This window comes from Pleurodeles waltl, chromosome 4_2 (assembly GCF_031143425.1).
Source record: "Pleurodeles waltl isolate 20211129_DDA chromosome 4_2, aPleWal1.hap1.20221129, whole genome shotgun sequence".
Lineage (NCBI taxonomy): Eukaryota > Metazoa > Chordata > Amphibia > Caudata > Salamandridae > Pleurodeles > Pleurodeles waltl.
The window spans coordinates 773,639,329-773,660,281 of NC_090443.1; the positions used below are offsets into that span (position 1 = coordinate 773,639,329).

The following is a 20,953-nucleotide window of genomic DNA, read 5'->3' on the forward strand; positions in this document are numbered from 1 at the left end:
ACTGGCATCCTCACATCTTTTCTAGATATCCTATTAATGTCAATGCTGTCCTACCCATGGATCAAAAGCGTGGATGTATAGGAAGACAACTTGGATTCTCACTTCACTCATTGGTTTCTCAGCGCATCTCCAAACTAGGGAATAGTGTACCGGAAGTAACGGATAAGGGTTAGAGGACTCCCACCTGACATTGATTGTCATTCTCACCCTGTCCCTTGTAGAAAATTGGAAATGGACTGTCCTAACCCTCTTTTGAAATATAACTAACGTGAAAAAGTTTTGTCTATTGTGTCACAGTTTAAAGTAACTGTACCCCTTGACGTTCTTTCAGTAACTTTACTTTTTGGTATGTATTATGCTTTGAACTGAAACCGAGAATGTTATGTGCTGACACTGAGAATAATACAATTTTAATATGATATAAAGAAATGACAAAATAACTTGCAGATTATCTACTAAGCAGGAAAAGTGCAGAGGAACATGGATCGTAAAATGAATACTTTATTGCTATTAAAATAACATATTTACATCAATGTTCTTCACTGACAAACAGTCCAGTTTGTAGATCCACATCACTTTCTGAATCTTCTAAAGAGAATAGATTGCAGTTCCTGGTCTCCTTGTTCTTTTTTCGACGGCGAGTATACACAGGTCCTGTTTTATGAAAATCTTCTTCTGTACCAGAAACACAATTGGTAACACTCAGTGCAGACTGCATGCAGCTGTAAAACCTTAAAAAACAGGAAAAGTTGTCAGCTACACTGGTCTGTACTGGTTTGAGCTTTGGCAGTTATGCCAAGTTAGGATGTATATTAGAATACCATACACATCGCGCATGTGCTATATTTGCTACAAATTCAAGATTTATATTAGCACAGGATGAGACCAGTGAACACAATGACATTGAAGGGATTTGTATTTTCATTATAGTCACATTAATTCATCCATTGAACTTGCTCACTCAAACACTGCAAGGAAGAGAACAGACGTATATCTCTTTAGTATTCTATGAAAGTGACAAATGTGTTTTGTTTTGTGGGTACAGAGAAGGAGAGCTGCTGAATAGAGCAGGGTGTTGACCCTTAGGCATTATCATGAGAATAGGATTAATTAAGAGTATAGAATAAATTATGAAAATCATATCATTATCATACCAATTGAATGATAAGTGCAGGCAGTTTGGCCTACGAAGTGGTCAATGTTAACTCTCTTTTTGTGCTCCAGCCTGCTCATATAGTTGGGTAGCCCCAGAACTTGAAGAAGGCCAAATAACCTCTGTGAGAAATTCGGCTGTTAGTTGACTGGGGTGTGAGCCCTGGTTAGGCATCAGCCACAATCCCTTGCAGGGTGAACCACAAAAAGTCAGCAATTTAAAACATGTGCCTAACCCTGGATAGCTTTGCACCAAAACCAGTTAAACTAAACTTAGAGGCAATGTTGTAAGTATTTATGTAGCACATAAATAGCAATACAGTGAAAACACAACACAATAAAATTTAGAAAAATAGAGAAAGTTTTAAGAAATTACTTGACACCAAAACAATCAAAATCAAATTAGCACAACTGGAGTCATTTATTTTAAAAGTTTAATGTTCAAAATAACAAGTCCTCAGTTTTAGAAAATGGCCACTTGTGCACTTTAAACACTATAACAAAGGGCCCAGGAGTGGAGTGAGACCTCTTGTGGATTCAAGATTCACTCAGAATGGATCTAGGTGTGGGTTCAAGATGGTGGGAGCCTGTTACATCCTTGTGGCTCAGAACAGGAGGCCATCTAAACTAACCATTGGAGTCCCTTCTGAAATCCTGGGTGCAGATGGGAGGGTTAGGCCTCACAGTAGTGAGAAAACGAATTTGGGAGATTTTCACTACTAGGACATATAAAACTAAAAAGTACATGTCCTACCTTTTAATTACACAGCACTCTGCCCTAAGGGCAACTTATGGCCTACCTTATGGGTGACCTATATGTAATAAAAGGGGAGTTTAAGCCTAGGAAAGAGTTTTAAATGCCAAGTCGACATGACAGTGGAACACTTAGTTCAGGCTGCAATGGCACTTAAGAGGGTGGCACAATAAATGCTGCAGACCCACTGGTAATTTACAGGCCCTGGTTATATGGTATGTCACTCTACAAAGGGACTTGCATGCAAATTAAATAGGCCAATCAGGTATATGCCAATCACACCATGTGCACAGGGGTAAGCACAAGCACTTTAGCACTGGTTAGCAATGGTAAAGTGCACAGAGTCGTAAGGCCAATAGTCAAAAATCCAGCAAAAAGTAGGAAGATGAAAGCAAAACGTTTGGCAGAGAAACTACAGAGAGGGCCATTTTCAACAGCCTTCTTCTTGAGTCATCATGTTTTGTAACTTCCCATGCTCAACATCAGTCTTTCACAAGAGCAGCTTGTCCTCTTTGGACCTCTCTCCGGGTGGAACTAAAGACAACACCCACAATGATTTCTCCCCACAAGTACATAAAAACAATTTATTGAGACCCTATCTGTCTTGCTAAAACCTTAATGGCATTTCAATATCCTGCTTCTGAAATCAATCTTGCGCCTAACTTTCCTCTTTTACTTTGCTCATCCTTTCTTCCTTATAATTTCCTTACCATTCCATATCCTCCCCTCCTCCCCAACTCTTACTCATTCTAATTTGTCACTCACTACTCTTACTCCGGCCTCAATGCTACTTGCCTTTATCCACTTCCCCATTTCCTCCTTTTGTTTGATTTCCTTCCTACCCTCCTTCCCCTTCTCTCCTCTCTGACAACTCCACCAAATCTTCTTCATCCTCTTTCTCTACTTTCCACTCTTTCTGTTGCTGATTTCTTTCCAACGTTATTCTCTCTCCCCTTCACCTTTCTCACTGCTTCCTCAGCTCTCATTCCTCTCCTTTTTTTTTTTTTTTTTTTAACTTCCCATCCCTTCTCTTTTACCTCTTTCCCATTACACATTTTGCCCTTTCCCTTCACTTACCACTTACTCCTCCTCTTCTCTCTCTCTCGCAATCTCTCTGTTTTCTGTCCCATATTTTATTTTCTTACTCCCCTCAAATCATTCCTACATTCTCTTGGAAGTCTCTCACAATACACAATGGCGGTCAAATGGCCGCTCTGCGGTCAGAAGACCGCGGATGCCATTCTGGCTTTCCCACTGGGCTGGCAGGCGACCGCCAAAAGAGCGCCCGCCGGCCCAGCGGGAAAGGCCCTGCAACAATGAAGCCTGCTCCGAATGGAGCCGGCGAAGTTGCAGGGGTGCGACGGGTGCAATTGCACCCGTCACGATTTTCACTGTCTGCTTATGGGGCCCTGTTAGGGGTCCCTGCACTGCCCATGCCAGTGGCATGGACAGTGCAGGGGCCCCCAGGGGCCCCACGACACCTGTTCCCGCCATCCTGTTCCTGGTGGTAAAAACCGCCAGAAACAGGATGGCGGGAAGGGGGTCGGAATCTCCATGGCGGCGCTGCTTGCAGCGCCGCCATGGAGATTCAGCCCATGGAGGGGAAATCCGGCGGGAAACCGCCGGATCCCCTTTTCTGACCGCGGCTTTACCACCGTGGTCAGAATGGGCTGGGAAGCACCGCCAGCCTGTTGGCGGTACTTCCGTGGTCCCCGGCCCTGGCGGTCTTGGACCGCCAGGGTTGGAATGACCCCCAATGTCCTTTCCCTTTATCTATACTTCCTACTCATGTTCTGTAGGAATTTGGCTCTGTATTTAGTATCTCAAAGTGAAAGATAGTGTGCACAGAGTCCAGGGTCCCCCTTAGAGGTTGATAGTGGCAAAATTAGATATTACTAATGCTCTATTTGGTGGTAGTGTGGTCGAGCATTAGGCTTATCAGAGGGTAGTGTTAAGCATTTGTTGTACACATACAGGCAATAAATGAGGAACACACACTCAAAGACTTAACTCCAGGCCAATAGGTTTTTATATAGAAAAATATATTTTCTTAATTTATTTGTAGTCCTACAAGATTCAAATTTTAGGTAAGTACATAAATTGTAAGGTACTTCACACAGGTAAGTATAGAACTTTGATTTAAAACAGTAGTACACACAGTTTTGGTTAAAATAGCAAATAGCTATTTTAAAAGTGGACAAAACAAAAATCAACAGTTCCTGGGGGAGGTAAGTAATCGTAGTTTCTCAGATAAGTACAGAACTTACACAGTCAGTCTCCTGGGCATAGGCAGCCCACCAGCAACACAGGGCCGGTTAGGTGCAGAGGTCAAAGGAGGGCCCAAAACACACAGGCACCTATGGAGAACAGGGGTGCTCTGGTTCCAGTCTGCTAGCAGGTAAGTACCTGCATCCACGGGGAGCAGACCAGGGGGGTTTTGTAGAGCACTGGGGGGGGGGGGACACATAAGCACACAAAACACACCCTCAGCGGCACAGGGGCGGCCGGGTGCAGTGTGCAAAGTAGGTGTCGGGTTTTGTATTGAAAACAATGGAGGGACCCGGGGGTCACTCTGGCGATGCAGGCAGGGCACAGGGAGGCTTCCTGGGCCAGCCACTGACTGGGCTAGGTTGAGGGCCGCCTGCTGGTCACTCCTGCACTGGTAGGTGGTTCCTCTTGGTCTTGGAAATGAGGGTGCAGTGCTTGGTCCAGGCGTCTGGTTCCTTTGTTACCAGGCAGTCGCGGTCAGGAGTAGCCTCTGGATTCTCTCGGCAGGCGTCGCTGTGGGGGCGCATGGGGGTCGATTCAGGGTGTCCACATCATTGGATTCGACTGGGAGTCCTCCCCGCAGTGTTGGTTTCTCCAAACTCAAGCTGGGGGCGTTGAGTGTAAAGTGTGAAGACTCACGCTTCTGGCGGAACATTAGAGTCTCTTTAAATTTGGTTTCTTGTTGCTGTTTGGTAGTTGTTTCTGGCCAGAGCCATTGTCCTCAGGAGGTTCTTGGTCCTTTAGGTGCAGGTCAGTCCTCTGAGTCCTCAGAGGTCGCTGGTCTCGCTGGATGCGTCGCTGTGCAGGTTCTTTAAATCTGGAGAAAGGCCGGTAGGGCTGGGGCCAATTCAGTTGTCGTCTCCGTCGTCTCTCCAGGGCATTCAGGTCAGCAGTCCTTCTTGTTGTAGTTTGCAGGATTCTGATTTCCTGGGTTCAGGGTCACCCCTAAATACTCAATTTAGGGGTGTTTTTTAGGTCTGGTGGGCAGTAGCCAATGGCTACTGTCCTGGAGGGTGGCTACACCCTCTCTGTGCCTCCTCCCTGAGGGGAGGGGGGCACATCCCTATCCCTATTGGGGGAATCCTCCAAAACCAAGATGGAGGATTTCTTAAGGCAGGGTCACCTCAACTCAGGACATCTTAGGGGCTGTCCTGACTGGGGGGTGACTTCTCCTCATTATCTTCTCTGGACTTGCCACCAAAAGTGGGGGCTGTGTCCAGAGGGGCGGGCATCTCCACTAGCTGGGATGCCCTGGGGCGCTATAACAACAGGCATGAGCTTTTGAGGCTCACCGCCAGGTGTGACCGTTCCTGCAGGGGGAGGTGAGAAGCACCTCCACCCAGTGCAGGCTTTGTTCCTGGCTACAGAGTGACAAATGCACTCACCCCATGTGGCCAGAAACCAGTCTGGTTGTGGCAGGCGGGCAGGAACTGGTCAGCATTACACTAGGAATCGGACAGGTATACAGGGGGCATCTCTAAGATGCCCTCTGTGTGCATTTTTCAATAAATCCCACACTGGCATCAGTGTGGATTTATTGTGCTGAGAAGTTTGATACCAAGCTTCCCAGATTTCAGTGTAGCTATTATGGAATTGTGGAGTTTGTAATTGACAGACTCCCAGACCATATACTCTTTATGGCTACCCTGCACTTACAATGTCTAAGGTTTGGCTTAGACACTGTAGGGGCATAGTGCTCATGCAACTATCCCCTCACCTGTGGTATAGTGCACCCTGCCTTAGGGCTGTAAGGTCTGCTAGATGGGAGTGCCATGCCAACTTAGTCATTGTCTCCCCACCAGCAAACACAAGCTGAGGCAGTGTGCATGTGCAGAGTGAGGGGTCCCCAGGGTGGCATAATACATGCTGCAGCCCTTAGAGACCTTCCCTGGCCACAGGGCCCTTGGTACCAGGGATACCAGTTACAAGGCACTTATCTGTGTGCCAATTGTGGGAACAAAGGTACAGTTTATGGAAAGAACACTGGTGCTGGGGCCTGGTTAGCAGGATCCCAGCACACTTTCAATCATAACTAGCATCAACAAAAGGCAAAAGGTTAGTGAGTAACCATGCCAAGGGAGGCATTTCCCTACTCATTCCCTCTGTTGTCTCACCAAATCTCACTCTTCCCTTTTCTTGTATTCTTTTCCCCTCTCTTGCCCTTCATCTCCCATCTCACTGTTATTCTGTTCTAACTTACCACCTTCACCCTCTCCTCTATTACCTGTTCATTCCCTCTCTGTATCCTTTCTCCTATTCACTAGTCCTTCCTTCCTTCTCCTAATACTGCACTACTCTGGTTTCCATACTACCATACTTTGCTATGTTGTAACTGTTACCAATTCAATGACTGTTGCATTGACCATCAAATTTGTGTTATCGGTATGACATCTGCAGGAATTCTGTTCTTTGAAAATCGCTCCCCTACATTTCAGTACTCAGTGGTATATAAAATTGTTAGATAATAAATAAAACGAGGAATAGAAGATCAGGGGAGACAAAAAATCTCAGCACAGTTTTAGAAAAAAAACTGGATAGAGGATGTAATCTTTGGCAAGAAATAGTTTGAAGCAGGTCATTAAACTCACTTGACTCTAACACAAGCATTTTTGCACTGAAGCAAGCAGTCAATTGAACAGACTAATGAAATGCAAGCTGCAAGAAGCTCTGCATCTCAGGATAAACAGGATAGGCTTTGAAAATGTTGCTCTATGTGGATCCTCTGCTAAGTGACACATTTGAAGAGTTTTATGATTCTCAGATTAGTAAACGTACCTGGCAAAGACCTTACACAATAATGAACATATTCATCTAAGAATCAAAATTTTAAAATCTGAAGGTCTGCCTCTCCCACTTACTGGAGAATATATGAACTGCCTACCTGCTCATGTCTCTACTATCCATTATATCCAATTGTAGCCTAGTGGACTTAGGTGATCTACAGTAGAAGGCTATTACAGATTTTTTCCACAAATTAAATAGCTATGTGTCAGTAGACTAAACTATAAACACCATAACAACACCACATCATATTGCTCTCAAACCTGTGGAGACAACTAAGATTATTTCACTTGAATATATATTTGTCATTACAATATCTTTATCATTTCTGATCACACAATTATTATCCATTTTGCTTTCTTATTTATGTCAAGTGAAATAGTCAAATGCATCCTTTAAACAACAAGTCAACAAAATATGAATACAAATAAAAACACTAAAAACTGAATTAAGAAACAGTAGACCATTGAATTATAAAGAAGCACTGTTCAGTCTACCACTGGGTTATCATATACAGGAAACTAAACTTAAACATATAAAGCCACATAGCTTCAACATCACCTCACTTCCCACACCTTCTTAGTCATATCAATTTGGGTACATTCTCATATCTGATCAAATTCAGTGTAGTTAGAGATGTCTCTCCAATTAGGCTGCCCATCAATACACTGCAAGGTTTTTGAGGAATAAATCCTATTAATCTAACAACAATCTCTAACTCATTTCCTCAAACATGTAAATCTTCCTCTTTTTATCCTTACGGTAAGCCCCCCTGTTTAAAAATGTCTTACCTGACTATCCACACTTGTTATTTACCCCACCTTCTCCTCTGACCATTGTGTAGTTTTTAATCCTGAAGTACGTCATCTTTGACTCTTTATCCAGTTTGTGTCATTGGGTGATGCCATCTGTTTGTGATCTTTACGGCATCCTTCATGGTGGCATACACGGCAATAGCATCCTAAATTAGCTACACAAGCAGTTCATTCATGAACTCATCAATCCATATTTTCCATATGTGCCTTGTCTGACATGATCTAGGTTGTTTGCCAATTTCAGAAACTCATCATAACACAATGGAATTGTAATATTTCCAATTCAAGCGAATGCCTCATTTCTCTCCTTATATGTCACTGGATCAATCTCTGCAATTCTAATAAAATAACCTATCAGCAAATTAGCATTCAGAGTCTAAGAATCATTAACTTCATGCTAAAAGATATATGGCCAGTCTCATTAAATAGGGTCAGATCTCACCTTTTTTTGGAAAATTAAAGCTAGATTACAGAGAATCCTAGAACCTATGACAGGTCTTCAATTATAGAGAAAGCTGCCCAAACCCAGTATTTTGGGGACACCTAAATGGTTTTCAATCTGGATTCTGTCTCAAATGCAGGACATGGCAACTCATCAACGTCTTGATGACATGCTCCAAGGGGGTGGCTGCCTCCTTGTGTTGTTTGATCTTTCTGAGGCATTCACCAAAATTATAAACAACACTATGCTGAATTTCCTTTCATTCAGGATACGGCCAGTATTCTTAATCTGTATAAAAATCGAAGTTCAGAAAAATAAACTCCACCTGATCTTACAGCTCTAAACTGAGATGTGCAGCATAAATCAATTGTGTCCCCAGAACTATTTAAACTTTATTTGTAGCCACTGAGTACTATGATGTGAGTCAACATCGCCACTTGTCTGTACGTAGATAACACAAATCTGGAGCTTGCCACTACTCAAACATCTTATGCCTAAAAAACTTCCTATAAAAACAAATACAGTGAATTAATTCTGGAATTAAGACTAAAACATCATTGTTCCTCCTATATTCAACAGACTTTCCACCATATCACAAAAAAGTCTAGAAATCCTGACACAACTTGGGAACCTCCACCAATGGTCCCCTTCACTATATCAGTAGGATTCATGTTTGATCAACTGTGTATATGGCCAAACTGACAAAGACTGGGTCCTTCCAGTTACACCTGCTCAAAAAGCATGAGCATTTCATGCCTCATGCAGACTTTATGACTGCTGGACAAACGAGTGCTCACTCATCAAAAACTAGCAATGCACTTTTGACTAAACTCTCAAGACTGCTGTTGTCTCTATCAAAGTCATTTTACATGTTGAAGAGAGACTCAACCAATGTTCCAGGAAATCAGATGATATCCTCCACTTCTAAAAGAAGAATGGCCGTATCATTAAGCCAGAATCATCTTTAAAGTAGACTCAAGCCCCAACAAATCACCACACAATGGTTTATCCAATACCATAATGGTGAACTACAGCCAAAAAATGTAAAAAACCAAGAAGTAAATCTTGTCAACATCTAGAACTCTAAAAATATAAATAACTAAAATACTCAACTAGTTATTCTTCTTCCTAACTTCAAGAATATAGAATAGCATTTGTAAAAAAAAATATCAGGACCTACCTCCAACCTACAATCCTTCAGCTATCTGAAAAACTCACTTCTTCAAAACCCACCTTCATGAGTGACTTGTTCTGTAGTTGCATTTAATATGTGTCTTCTTTCTTTCCCTGTACGGCAAGTGTAGATGACTCCACATTCACACCTCATCCTAATTCTGTATTAAAAAATTAATCCCTTACCCAATTCTCCAAATTGAACTTAAAAACAGACATTATGTAATTTACTTATCTGTACTTCCTGTCTTTTTGCCTCACTGTTCTTTTTTGTTGTAGCTCTACTGTCCAAGAGGCTTGGTTCACACAAAATAAATACCGTTAGTAAACACAGAATTAAATACATTCAAGTAGAGAGCAGGATCTGAGGTCATGAAACTTGGGATGGGTTACCGATCTTTGACTGGCATAGGAACTGGCAGTTCCAGTTATTCAAAGCCAGGTTGAGATCTGAAGTCTTACTGGGAAAATAACCTACACTAATATAAAATGCTAGCACCTTGGACCAAGTTGATAACACAGATCACAGTCCGTCTTCAGATAGACGGACACATGTATCAGCTCCTCCTCCTTATCCACTTCCTAATTGAAGTTCAAACCCTGTAAGGGAAAAGATGAAATTGCAGTTTTTATACTCCACACTGCAAGTGAAGGGAAATAAAAAAATACATTAAATATCTTTACAGAAATATACAAGTCACTGGTCTTGAGCTAAAGCACTTTCATGTGTGCACTGTGTAATCAGTTTTTATTCATAAATTAGTATTACATCTGTTTCAACCTCCCTTTCACAATCACCAAGAATTTCAATTGTGCTTAAACGGAACATAGTAATGATCTCACAGTACCTGGCAATTCTATGTTTGTTTTCTTCCATCTTTTGATTGGCTATTTGTACAATGTAGTCAATATATTCATCATTCACCATCAGTCTCCCTTTTTTGCTTAGCGGAACTTCCAAACAGTGGGTACTCCGTACAGCCTTTTAAAAGAGGAAGTAAACATATTAATGGTTGCCATTTGTCATAAATACCTGCGTCCTAGGTTTCCAAGCCAAAACAAAATATTGACAAACATTACAGTAGAGATATGGAGTGATATTCTGTAAAACGTTGTTGTGGTAGCATGCTTGGTGTTCAGCAGTGCTTCAGTGGCATAACAATGTTGGCAATTGTAAGCTACTATTTTCAACAGGCGGAAACTACATATTCTTTTTCAGTTACAAACAATAACTTTAGAGGTCTATGATTCATGTGATTCATGCAAATTCTAATTTCATATCTACATTAAGAAAGTGAACAAGACAAAAATTAACGTAAATGCGATGCTGACGGGTATCTCATATACATTAGATGTTGAATATCCCTAGTTTGCTTCATGGTTGCAGAACAATGGGAGTGTCAAGATGTGATTACCCAAACTGATCTGTGCCACAGAGGCAGCCATAATATTTGGAAAAAGTGCATAGAATTGACAATTTTGCACCTTGGCAGGTGACTTCAACATTTCTTTGAAAATTAATTCACCCATAATGGTTGGCTAAGCGGACATATACTCTTTCAACGCTAAGGAATTATGAAGGGAAATGTGAGTCAAAGGGTTTCATCATGAATATACAGTCAATTATTATGAATACATATGCTTTATTCTCCATAACCATGTAGATCTTACTTTGCTGAACACATATGTTTTATTCTCCATATGCATGTGTATCTTACTTTGCTTTAAGAAGAGATTCATAGATGAAAGGCACCAGAAAAACTAGAACAAGCTAAACAGCCCCCGCAATTACGGTCAGTGGGCAGGATTAAATAATGAAGTCTGGGAGCCAGATAAGCAGTGGAAGAGGAGAAAGACAGATGGTGGCACAGTAATGGAACTCAAAAACGAATGTGGTGAAACATACAGCACACAAGTTTACCTGGATCATACTTTCATTGTGAGAATCATCAGATATAGCAGAAAATGACACTCTTCTTATATTTTTGACTACTTTTTTCTCTTTCCTTCTGCCTTATTCTAAGCAAGTATACAAGGTAACTTAAGAAGCCCAATGTGTTTGATACTGGAACTGATAGAAACACCCCAACAAAGACTGGCTCTTTATTAAAGTAAGAATTGAAATTTGACATGAAGCCTATGAACTTAAACTAAGTAAGAGGAATGATGGTGATCACGTTCACAACTGCTAATTGACCGCAATGATATTATCATTGTATGTAAATAACACACCTGCCTTGTGGATATTAATAAATATGTTTTCATTTTTTAGGATTAACCAATATTGTGTGTCTAGTGCACTGAATATGTTGCATTTAAGTTGATTTCGCTGCACTTTAGAAATTAAATTTTTTCTGTGCTTGGCCAAACTAGGCACACGTTTGGCCAGACTCCATCTTGAATGGAACATGACTGCATGATGTGTTGCCATTTCTCCTGTCATCGAACATAGCAAAAGCTGGACTAATGAAATGCTCTGGTTTGACATTTTGTTCTTGAAGAACTCCAGAAGAAGCTTTTCCTATCAAATCTAACTGTTCAAAGCCTTTCCTGCTATTCTCTGTGGATCTATTCATTTAAAACTGCAATTGCGTTGAGTATAGCTAGTTTTGCACTGCCACATCCGATAACATTTGGTCAAGAAGGGTCTAATTAATTTTCTTTTAGGCGATGGTGTTGGGATTATGCCATTCTGTATTATGATCGGTTGAGTCTTGCTATATTTTGTTCATTTTATATTTTGTTATGCAACTTTTAGTTTGTATTTTATTATAGAAGGAGCTCAAATTAGAAGTGAGCCAGTATGGTTTGCCCTGATTCTTGAAGAAAAGACCACTGTCAGGGAGCTTATTGCTTAGGACTTAGAATGTTTTCTTAGAAACTGACTTTCTATCATACTACCTGTTGCATTTGATGGAGCATTATGCTTCTCTATGCATGACTTATTATGCATATTTACTAATTATTATTTTTGTTTTCTGTAATGAACCTTAAACTTTAACTAAAGCTTTATGGGATCTAAAGTATATTCTTCTCCAGAGGGCTTATTTACTTGATTATGTTGCTTGATTATCTGACAGTTTTGATATTGTTAGGGACACATTACCTCATACATTCTTGAGGCTAACTTACCCTTGACCTAGAGAAGGTGCATTATCTTATATCTTATGAGATTATCAAAAAAAACATCAACAACATCAAAACATTTTTTCCTGAATTTGTAAGAATTTCATTTTAGCTGGCGGCCTCGGCGCTGCTGAGGAACTGATGTTTTACTGGGAGGGAGAAAACAATAGGATAGGAATGAACAACTGCACTTGTGACTGTGGTACTAGACATAGCTCCACATAACTGTAATTCAATTCTAATATACTAATATAAACAAATTAGAAAGATACTTGCCCGATATTTTTCAGACAAAAGCAAAGAGAGATTTTTAAATTGTAATTTCATTTGCAGTGCTACATTTTCCAGTTTAATTATACATTTATCCGTTTCCATGAAATCATGTATATTGTTTTTAAAAAAGATGACACTATTTGTACTATGATTGTACAATAATTCTTGCTCATTCTGTTAGCAAGCAAGAGTAATTATAAAAAGAGAAGGAAAGCAGTGGAGTGTTTTGCTATGATAGAATGATAAGAGAAGGGAATTCGAATTAAGGACACAGAAGAGAAAAAGAAACTAGTAAGTAGGAGAGAGTAGACACCTGAAAACTGACAGAGATTATAGAGGGCAACACAAAAGTGAATGACTCGCAGGGACTACTTTTCTTCAGCAGCTGTCCAAACTCTTTGATAGTTATTCAAAAGAAAGCTGATGTTTGAAGAGTTGGATCTTTAGTGATTTTGTGAGCGAGGAGGGAAGGGGACTGAAATCCAAATCCTTATTCCATAGTAGAAGGCATGAAGTCATATAATTTTCCTATTTCTCAAGCCTGTCAGTGTTTATGCAGTGGATGTTTCACAGGCTGTTGGACATCTTGAGCTTTTTGCGATGCACGGCGGGGAACTTGAGCTTATGAGCTTACCTCTTTGAATATCATGCGGCAGAACTGAATGATGATGCGTGTAGCAAGAGAGAACCAGGGGAATTTCATGTGTGCAGGTGATCCTGTCAAACGTTTTCAAGTCTTTGATGAGACGGGCAGCAGCATGGAGGATATACTACTCAGGGGTTGAATGAGACTCAATGAAGTCAGCAGGCAGAGTGTTTCATTTGACAAAGTGTGTAGTGTAATAAGACTGTGAGCACTAGGACCCTGCAGCCTGGGGGACTCAATGCAAGGATTATGCAATCAGTCTAGGAGGTTTTAAGGAGTGGTCTTTGACTGTTATGAGACATTGAGAAGTCACTTGAATAAATGCAGGTGAATAAAGACATTAACTATGAGTTCCATGTGAAGCATGTTCTTCTTCATGCTTCTGGACTGGGAAGAACACGACAACTGGCAACTAGTAGGGGATACGTACCCTGAAAAAACAGAACTGCTCTCCCTGAGAGTTTGCAAGGAAATAGCAAACTGCCTGTGAGTGTCACATGCACCTCAAGCAGGAGCGAATATGCCTGCAGTTGGCATATGTGGAGTGCAAGCTCCACTCCAGTCTATATGAGGCCTAGATAAGAATGTTGAAGGCCTAACAAGGGTGTGCCATTTGAAAAGCCCACCAATACTTGCCGGCCATGGTAAAAGAATATGGTGGCGCGCCACAACACCGAGCCATCATTCATACAAAGATGACAATAGAAGGCAGCAATAACCAGGTCTGAGAAATAGGAATATACTCACCAGCCAAGCAAACATTCACAATTGCAGCATCAGACACAACGGCCGAGACCTGATGGAGAGGCCACTCCGCACAAAGTAGCAAGTGGCATCCTTTACTTTCTGAATCTCGCCTCGAACAAGGTGACTCGAACAAATAGCCCATCATTATCAAAGTCACAAATTGGGCCAGGAATAGTGAAAGCTGTCAAAATAGCCTGAAGAAAGGACTCAAAGAAAATAGAGAGACAAAGTAAAGACCAGGGCATACAGAAAATGTATTCACCATAACAAATGGAGAAGGAGCCAAATGACCATTTAGCCAGCCCGGCGACCCAAGCTCAGGCACAAGGCCAGAAGGCTCAGATTCAGGTGCACGAGCGTTGCCTGAACAGCACGTACTTGCAACACCAGGAGAAAACAGTGTAAAAACACAGCAACTGCTTTTATGAAACCTCCACTGCCATTCGACACAGCCAAAAAACAGAATATTGGTGCCAAATCGATCACATGGATCGAGACTTCTGATGATTTCATTAATGCTTCCTAAGATCTCTTCCGGGGTGGAGGAGAGAGGATGTATATTTGTGAACTCCCACCACAGACAAAATCACTTCCACTTTAGGCAGTACATTTTATTTGCGCTATCCTCCATGGCTTTAGCAAGGACATCCTTGCAATCCTTTGAGATGTTTAAGCGGCCGAATTCACTGAATTCAGGAGCCATGTCGATAAGCTCAGAGATTTGGGATCCGGATGTCTCACTTGGCCCTGGTTGATGGTGAGTAACCCTGGAATCGGCTTTATCTTGATGGGTGGACATGAATATAGTAGTTGAAAACTCCATGTACCAAGGCTGACGTGGCCATGCTGGAGCTGTTAGTATTATCTGGCTAGGTTCCTATTTGATCTTCCTGATCACTCTTGAGAGGAGAGGAATTGGAGGAAAGGCATAGGCATAAATTCCTGATCATACAATCGAAAAGGCATCCCCCCAGACCCTTGTTGGTGATGACAACTGATGTTATGGGACGTTGCGAAAAGATCCAGGTTCGGTTTGCCCCACTAGAAGAATATTTTGTCCAGTGTCTTCTGGTCTAATTCCCACTTGTGAAATGTCTTTAGCCTGCTTAGCGAATCTGCAATGGTATTTTAAAGGCCTGAACATGTTCTGCTTTTATGTATACTAAATGCTGAATGCACCAACTCCAAATGGTTTGTGCTTCATGAGACAGTAGATGCGAGCGAGGCTTGCAATGCCAAATACACTGCTCTCAGTTTGAGGAGGTTGATATGAGGTTGATATGAAGAGTGCAGTAAGAGGGAGGCCATGTGACGCTCACTTGAATGTCCTGCAGGCATGTGCCCCATCCGTTCATTAATGGATCTGTTGTTATGGTTAGTGGGGGAATCTTAGGTAAGAAGTGTAGGCCTCTCAAAATGTTTGCGGGAACTGTCCACCAATTGAGAAAAGCTCATGAGTGGAGTTATCTGGATTATGTCCTCGAAGGACCCTTGCGCTTGCCTCCACTGCTTGTCTAGCTCCTCCTGAAGTCGCATATGAAGGCAACAGTGGGGAATGAAGATTATACAAGATGACATCATCTCTATCAATGATTTGTAGCGTCGAACTGAAAGAGACTTTCCTCATTGTATTTGTTTGCCTTGGGTGATTAATTTTTCCTGTCTCTTCAGCGTTGGGTAGGCTTTGGTTCGTTCTGTGTCTAGTATAGCGCCCAGGAAGGTTATCCTTGTCAATGGTTGGAGCAGTGACTTATCTTGGTTGAGAGTAAGGCCTAAGTCCTCGAAAAGGCTTACGGTCGCTCTGACAGACCTGTGTGCCGATTGGATGTCGGGAGCTTTTCCTAACCAATCGTCCAGATAGGGAAACATTTGGTGTCGCTTGTGTCTTATGTAAGCTGTGACCAGGGTCAGACATTTGGTAAAGATCCGGGGTGCGGATTTGAGTCCAAAGGGAAGGACCTTGAATTGAAAATGCTTGCCAGCTACCATGAATCTTAGGAACTTTCTGTGGCTTGGGGGAATAAGTATATGGACGTAGGCGTCTTGAAGGTCCTAGGACGCCATATAGTCTGCTCTGTTGAGGAACTGCAAGATGTCTTGCAATGTGACTGTGATTGGTTCCTGTGTTGAATGAATACTCAAACGCGTTGGTCAGGTGTGCCAGTGTTTTATTATAACAAGAGGATAGTCGGTGAGGTATGGTGCAGGTAAGTTAAAAGGATTTTTCTCCTTTGGGTGGGTGGTGGTTTCTTGTTGTGGTCTCTCTCACTCTTCTCTCTCTTTTATTTCCTCGGTATGCAGGTGTCCCGGGAGGTACATGTAAAAGAACAGAGGACAGAAGGTAAGTGGAAGGATCACTTTAGGGGTTTTCTCTTTCCTTTTCCTTTCTAGTATCTACCTGTCTTATTTTGGAGTTTACAATGGCTATGATCTCACTGTCTCTCTTGGTTCGTCTGGAAAATTGTTGTTCTGGCCTTTTTTTTAGCGCGTTACTGTTCTTCCCTTTCTACTATAGTGTCTTCTATGTCTTTGTAGGTGCAGTGCCTTTCAAGTGCCTTAATCTCTAGATATATAGAATTAAAGTGCTTCGGTGTGCTCTATGCGGAATTTTCCTCTTTCCCCCCCTTTCCTTTTATGCCCTCGTTCCTTCCCCAATCCTGTTTCCTTCTTCTCTTCCCCCCTTTCATATATCTCTCTCACTCTCGCTCTCTTTCTCTTTGTCTTCCCCCCTCAGGTATGTGATCCCATGCACCTGGGTTCGCCGCGCTTCTCCAGAAGCGTGGCAGGCGTTAGCGTTTCGTCCTCCCGGCTGCCTGCTACCGCGGGACCTGTCAGACGTCTCCGGACGATTACTCCAGGTTGCAGTCAGCGGTTGCTGGGTCTCGAAGCGCTGCCCTTCGTCTGCTTTGGTGACCTCTGGTAGCCCGATCCTTTCCTCCTTTGGTACTCGTCCGTCCGCTTCCTCCACACCATTTTCCACCATCAGTGTTGTCGGAGGATCATTTAACTTGCCGGTGGCCCGCCGATCCTGAGCCTCCCACCAATCACAGGACGGGAGGCGGAGTCAGCACAGGACCTGGAAGTGTGCGGGTGATCTCCAATCAACCCGTCACAGTGACCATGCAGAATGTTTGCTTTTTTAGGTATTTGTTTAGCTCTCTTAAGTCTAGGATTAGTCTCCACAAATGAGACTTTTATCAAATCAATCCCTTTGGGAATAGGGCACAACGTCTATTGCCCCTTTGCTCAACATGTTCTCCGCTTCTAAATTGAGCAGACACAGATGTTTTTGCTGCACCCGGGAAGGTGGGGTCACTGAGGGTATCTGTATAAACTCTAGGAGGTGGCCAAATTGTACTATATCTAGAACCCATTTGTCCTTGGTTATTTGACGCCAAAGAAGAAGGTGGTGTTTCAGCGTTCCTTGAAAAGTCGATGGGAAAGAACAAGAGGTAGCCGGTGTTTGAAGCCAGTCATCGTCTACGAGACGCTTCCTTGGTTTGCCTTCCGGGTTTTCCTCTGTGAGGAGGTCTGCTGTATGCTGCTGGGGGCGGTTGCCTTTGCTGATATTGGGGCCTGGCGGTGTTGAAGGTGGTGGAGTAGGATGGATACCTATACTGTTGGTATCCTCCAAGAAATGAAGGTTGCCCTCTGCCCTTGGCTCCACGAAAAGCACTTTCCTATACTGTAGCGTGAATAGCGATTTGGTGGTATCAGTGTCTGACTTTACCACTTGCAGTGCATCATCGACATGCTTCCCGAATAGTGCTTCTCCATCATAGGGAAGAGTGAAAATGTTTGTTTGGACCTCAGGTCAGAAATTAGTGGCCTTAAGGCACCCTTGACACCTCAAAACTGCTGATCCAGCTAGTAGTCTAATGCCCCTGGAGGCGATGTTGTGTGCCCAGTCAATTATGTCTGCAGAGGAACATTGTCCCTCCGTTAGTACCTTCTTGGTCCCTACCTTGGTACTCTCCAGGAGTTCATCCAAACACTGAGTTATGTCCAACCATAGTTGCCTATAATATGTGCCAAGAAGAGCTAGGGAATTTGCAACCCGTACCACAATGGCAGACATTGAGGAGAATCGCTTCCCGATGTTATTGAGGCACCTCCTTTCTTTATGTGGTGGCATGGTTAAGGGTGTAGAAGGGGTTTCTAGAGCGCCATTGCGTTGCCTGTGAGATGACAAAGTCCGGTTTTGGATGACCTGTTAGGCAGACAGGAGCATCATCTGTTGACTTGTACTTCTTATCCCGCTTAGCTAACACTGCCGGTACTGTGGCAGGGTTACACATTATCTTCAACCCTTGAATCCAAACATGGTCAATTATTGGACTAGCTCTTGAACATTTTCCTGTGAGTTTCTTTGAAATTGTACAGGCAATTGTTCTGCTGAGTTGCAGGCACTGGTAACTCAAAGCATGTTGCTACCCTTTCAAGAAGATTAGGATAACCACCTATATCCTCAGGGGGAGATTCCACTAAAGGTGGTCCAGGAGAGGCAGGCACTGGTATTATATTCATCCCACTCATCTTGTACTGATTGTATCTCACCCTCTTCACCTTCTTTGTCAAAAGAAGTTTGTTCTTGTGTAGGTACAGTCTGGGGGGGGACCTCGTGGTTGAGGAGGATGTAACTCCTGCGGCTGATGAAATTGCTGAGGGGCTGATGGAATTGTGAAAATTGTTGATTGCTGCACAGATGTAGGTATTGGCAGAAAATGCTCCCTGTAATCTGCCAATATAGCTTGTAACTCTGACACAAAACTGGAAGGTAGGCATACCAGTTCTTGCTGTTATGGCCGTTCGTAATACTGCTGATCACAGTATGAATCATCATCGGAGTATTCCTCACATTTGACATGTAATTGGGAAGGGCTTCTAGCCACCCCATATAGCCTCTCTTCCTCTGAATCATCCTCATCCAAAAGGTGTGATGGAATAGTGTCGACACTTTACTTGGAGATGTGAGGGATGGGGTCAAACAATGTCTTGAAATCTTTTTAAGTCCAATCAGTCCTGTCAACGAGGAAAGAGGCAATGTAGACAGTCTTTGTCTCTTATTCAGTGTTTCCTTGGTCGTCGGCGAGAGGTGAGTCACCGCCCCCGACAGCGGTGTCATTGACGGAGGTGTCGTCTACGGTGGTAACGTCGTCGACAGTTGCTCTGTTAATGAAAGTGTTGACGGGAGGATCTTCAACGAGGTGCCCAGCGTTCACAGAGACTGCACTTTTGGCAATGAAATGGGGCACACCATTGACGAGGATGAGAAGACAGTCTACGAGAACTCTCTTGAGGCTGCCGTTGATACAAAGATGCTGATGATGGTTGATGTCACCGTTGATACGTGAGCCGTTGACGAAGATACCGTCGACGATGGTGCCATCAACGGTGCAGAGGCTGTTTTTCTTAATTTATGCTTAACCTGCAGAGGCGGCGTTGGGGGGCTCAGAGAGGGTTTTCTGTTTTTATTTTAACAGGGAATCTGACCCCCTTGATTTCTCCAACTGCGACAAATGTTTCTTTGAAAGGCTATGAGTTTTTGAGGAACTTGCAGGTGACATTTTAGGTGCCTTTTTTGGAGGCCCCTTAGTTGCAGTCGATTCCTCACTATGTCTCTTCACAGGTGTCTTGGTGACAGACATAGATGATGAGGCTCTGTCATCATCAGAGAGCAGATTGTCCCTAGATTTCATATTTTGTATGCAAAGGAAAAGACTCCCCTCTCTGTCCTTTAATGTTTTAGTAGAAAATGTTTTACATACCTTACAGTCTCTGGTCTTATGGTTAGGATAGACCCATGTGGGTCATCAACAAGCAGCCTCTTCTTCATGCAGGTAGCACAAGATCTAAAAAGCCCCTTTTTAGGTGTCTCTGACATGGTTGTCAGTTTGAAGCACTCAACTGAAGAGAATTTATGAAGAAATGTAATCCAAAAACACCTCAGAATAACTTTATCTGAGAGAGAGCTGAGTACAGCTCAAAGGAGACTCCTAAGCATGACGTGTGGTGGAAAACCTGAGGGAAGGCAGCTCCTCACATGAGGGTTCTAGAGGGTGGTGTAACCTGATTGGTGGATTCTAGCATTTGGTTCCTCTTTACAAAACGACTGTGATATCTTACTAAGCGAAAGGCCTAATGCATGTAATGTATATATACATTTGAGCACAGCTTTTGCATTACACTGGGGACTCCCGTCTCAACAACGGAGAAGGATTCAAGCATGTGAATCTACGAAAGTTCCGATACTGAAGTAAGTGTGTAGTGTCTTAGGAATGTGAGCACTAGGCCCCCACAGCACTCATTGAAGGGATTACACAATCAACCTGAAAGGTTTTAAGGTGTGGTCTTTATTGGTTATGAGACACTGAGAAGTCTCTTGAATGTTGTATGCCGATGAATAAAGATGTTAACTATGAGCTCCGTGTGTGGCATGTTTTTATGCATGATTCCGGGCTGGGGAGCACGAGACAAAGTGTTACATGCTTAGGAAGTGCAGGACAGTTCTGAAGTCTGAGTTAGGAAGAAAAGGCTTTGATCTGCAAAGTATACACAGTTGATGATAAGAGGGTTTCTTCCAAGCAAAGTGGGTGTTTGGACACAGGGTTCCCACAGTGGGTTAGGAAAATGAGGGTGCTATCAAAATGCGATTAAAGGATTTTAAACTGATGAGTCATAAAATGAAACCATCGTGGTTCAATGTGGACAGACATTGTTACAGTTTGGCGTATTATCACTGACAAGCATCTACACGTAGATCTGTACGAACACGT

General features: G+C 42.7%; 1 protein-coding gene across 2 annotated transcripts in view; it reads right to left on the reverse strand.

The window, feature by feature from the left end:
• Window positions 1–485: 485 nt before the first annotated feature.
• Window positions 486–20,953, reverse strand: part of TYW3 (tRNA-yW synthesizing protein 3 homolog) — a 65,540-nt gene continuing 45,072 nt past the window's right edge. For both annotated transcript variants that reach the window (XM_069232436.1, XM_069232435.1), the window contains 2 exons: window positions 10,234–10,367; window positions 486–731 (listed from right to left, as the gene is read on the reverse strand). In XM_069232436.1, coding sequence (XP_069088537.1) covers window positions 530–731; window positions 10,234–10,367 — 336 coding nt within the window. In that variant the 3' untranslated portion in view covers window positions 486–529. The remainder of the gene's footprint in view (window positions 732–10,233; window positions 10,368–20,953) is intronic.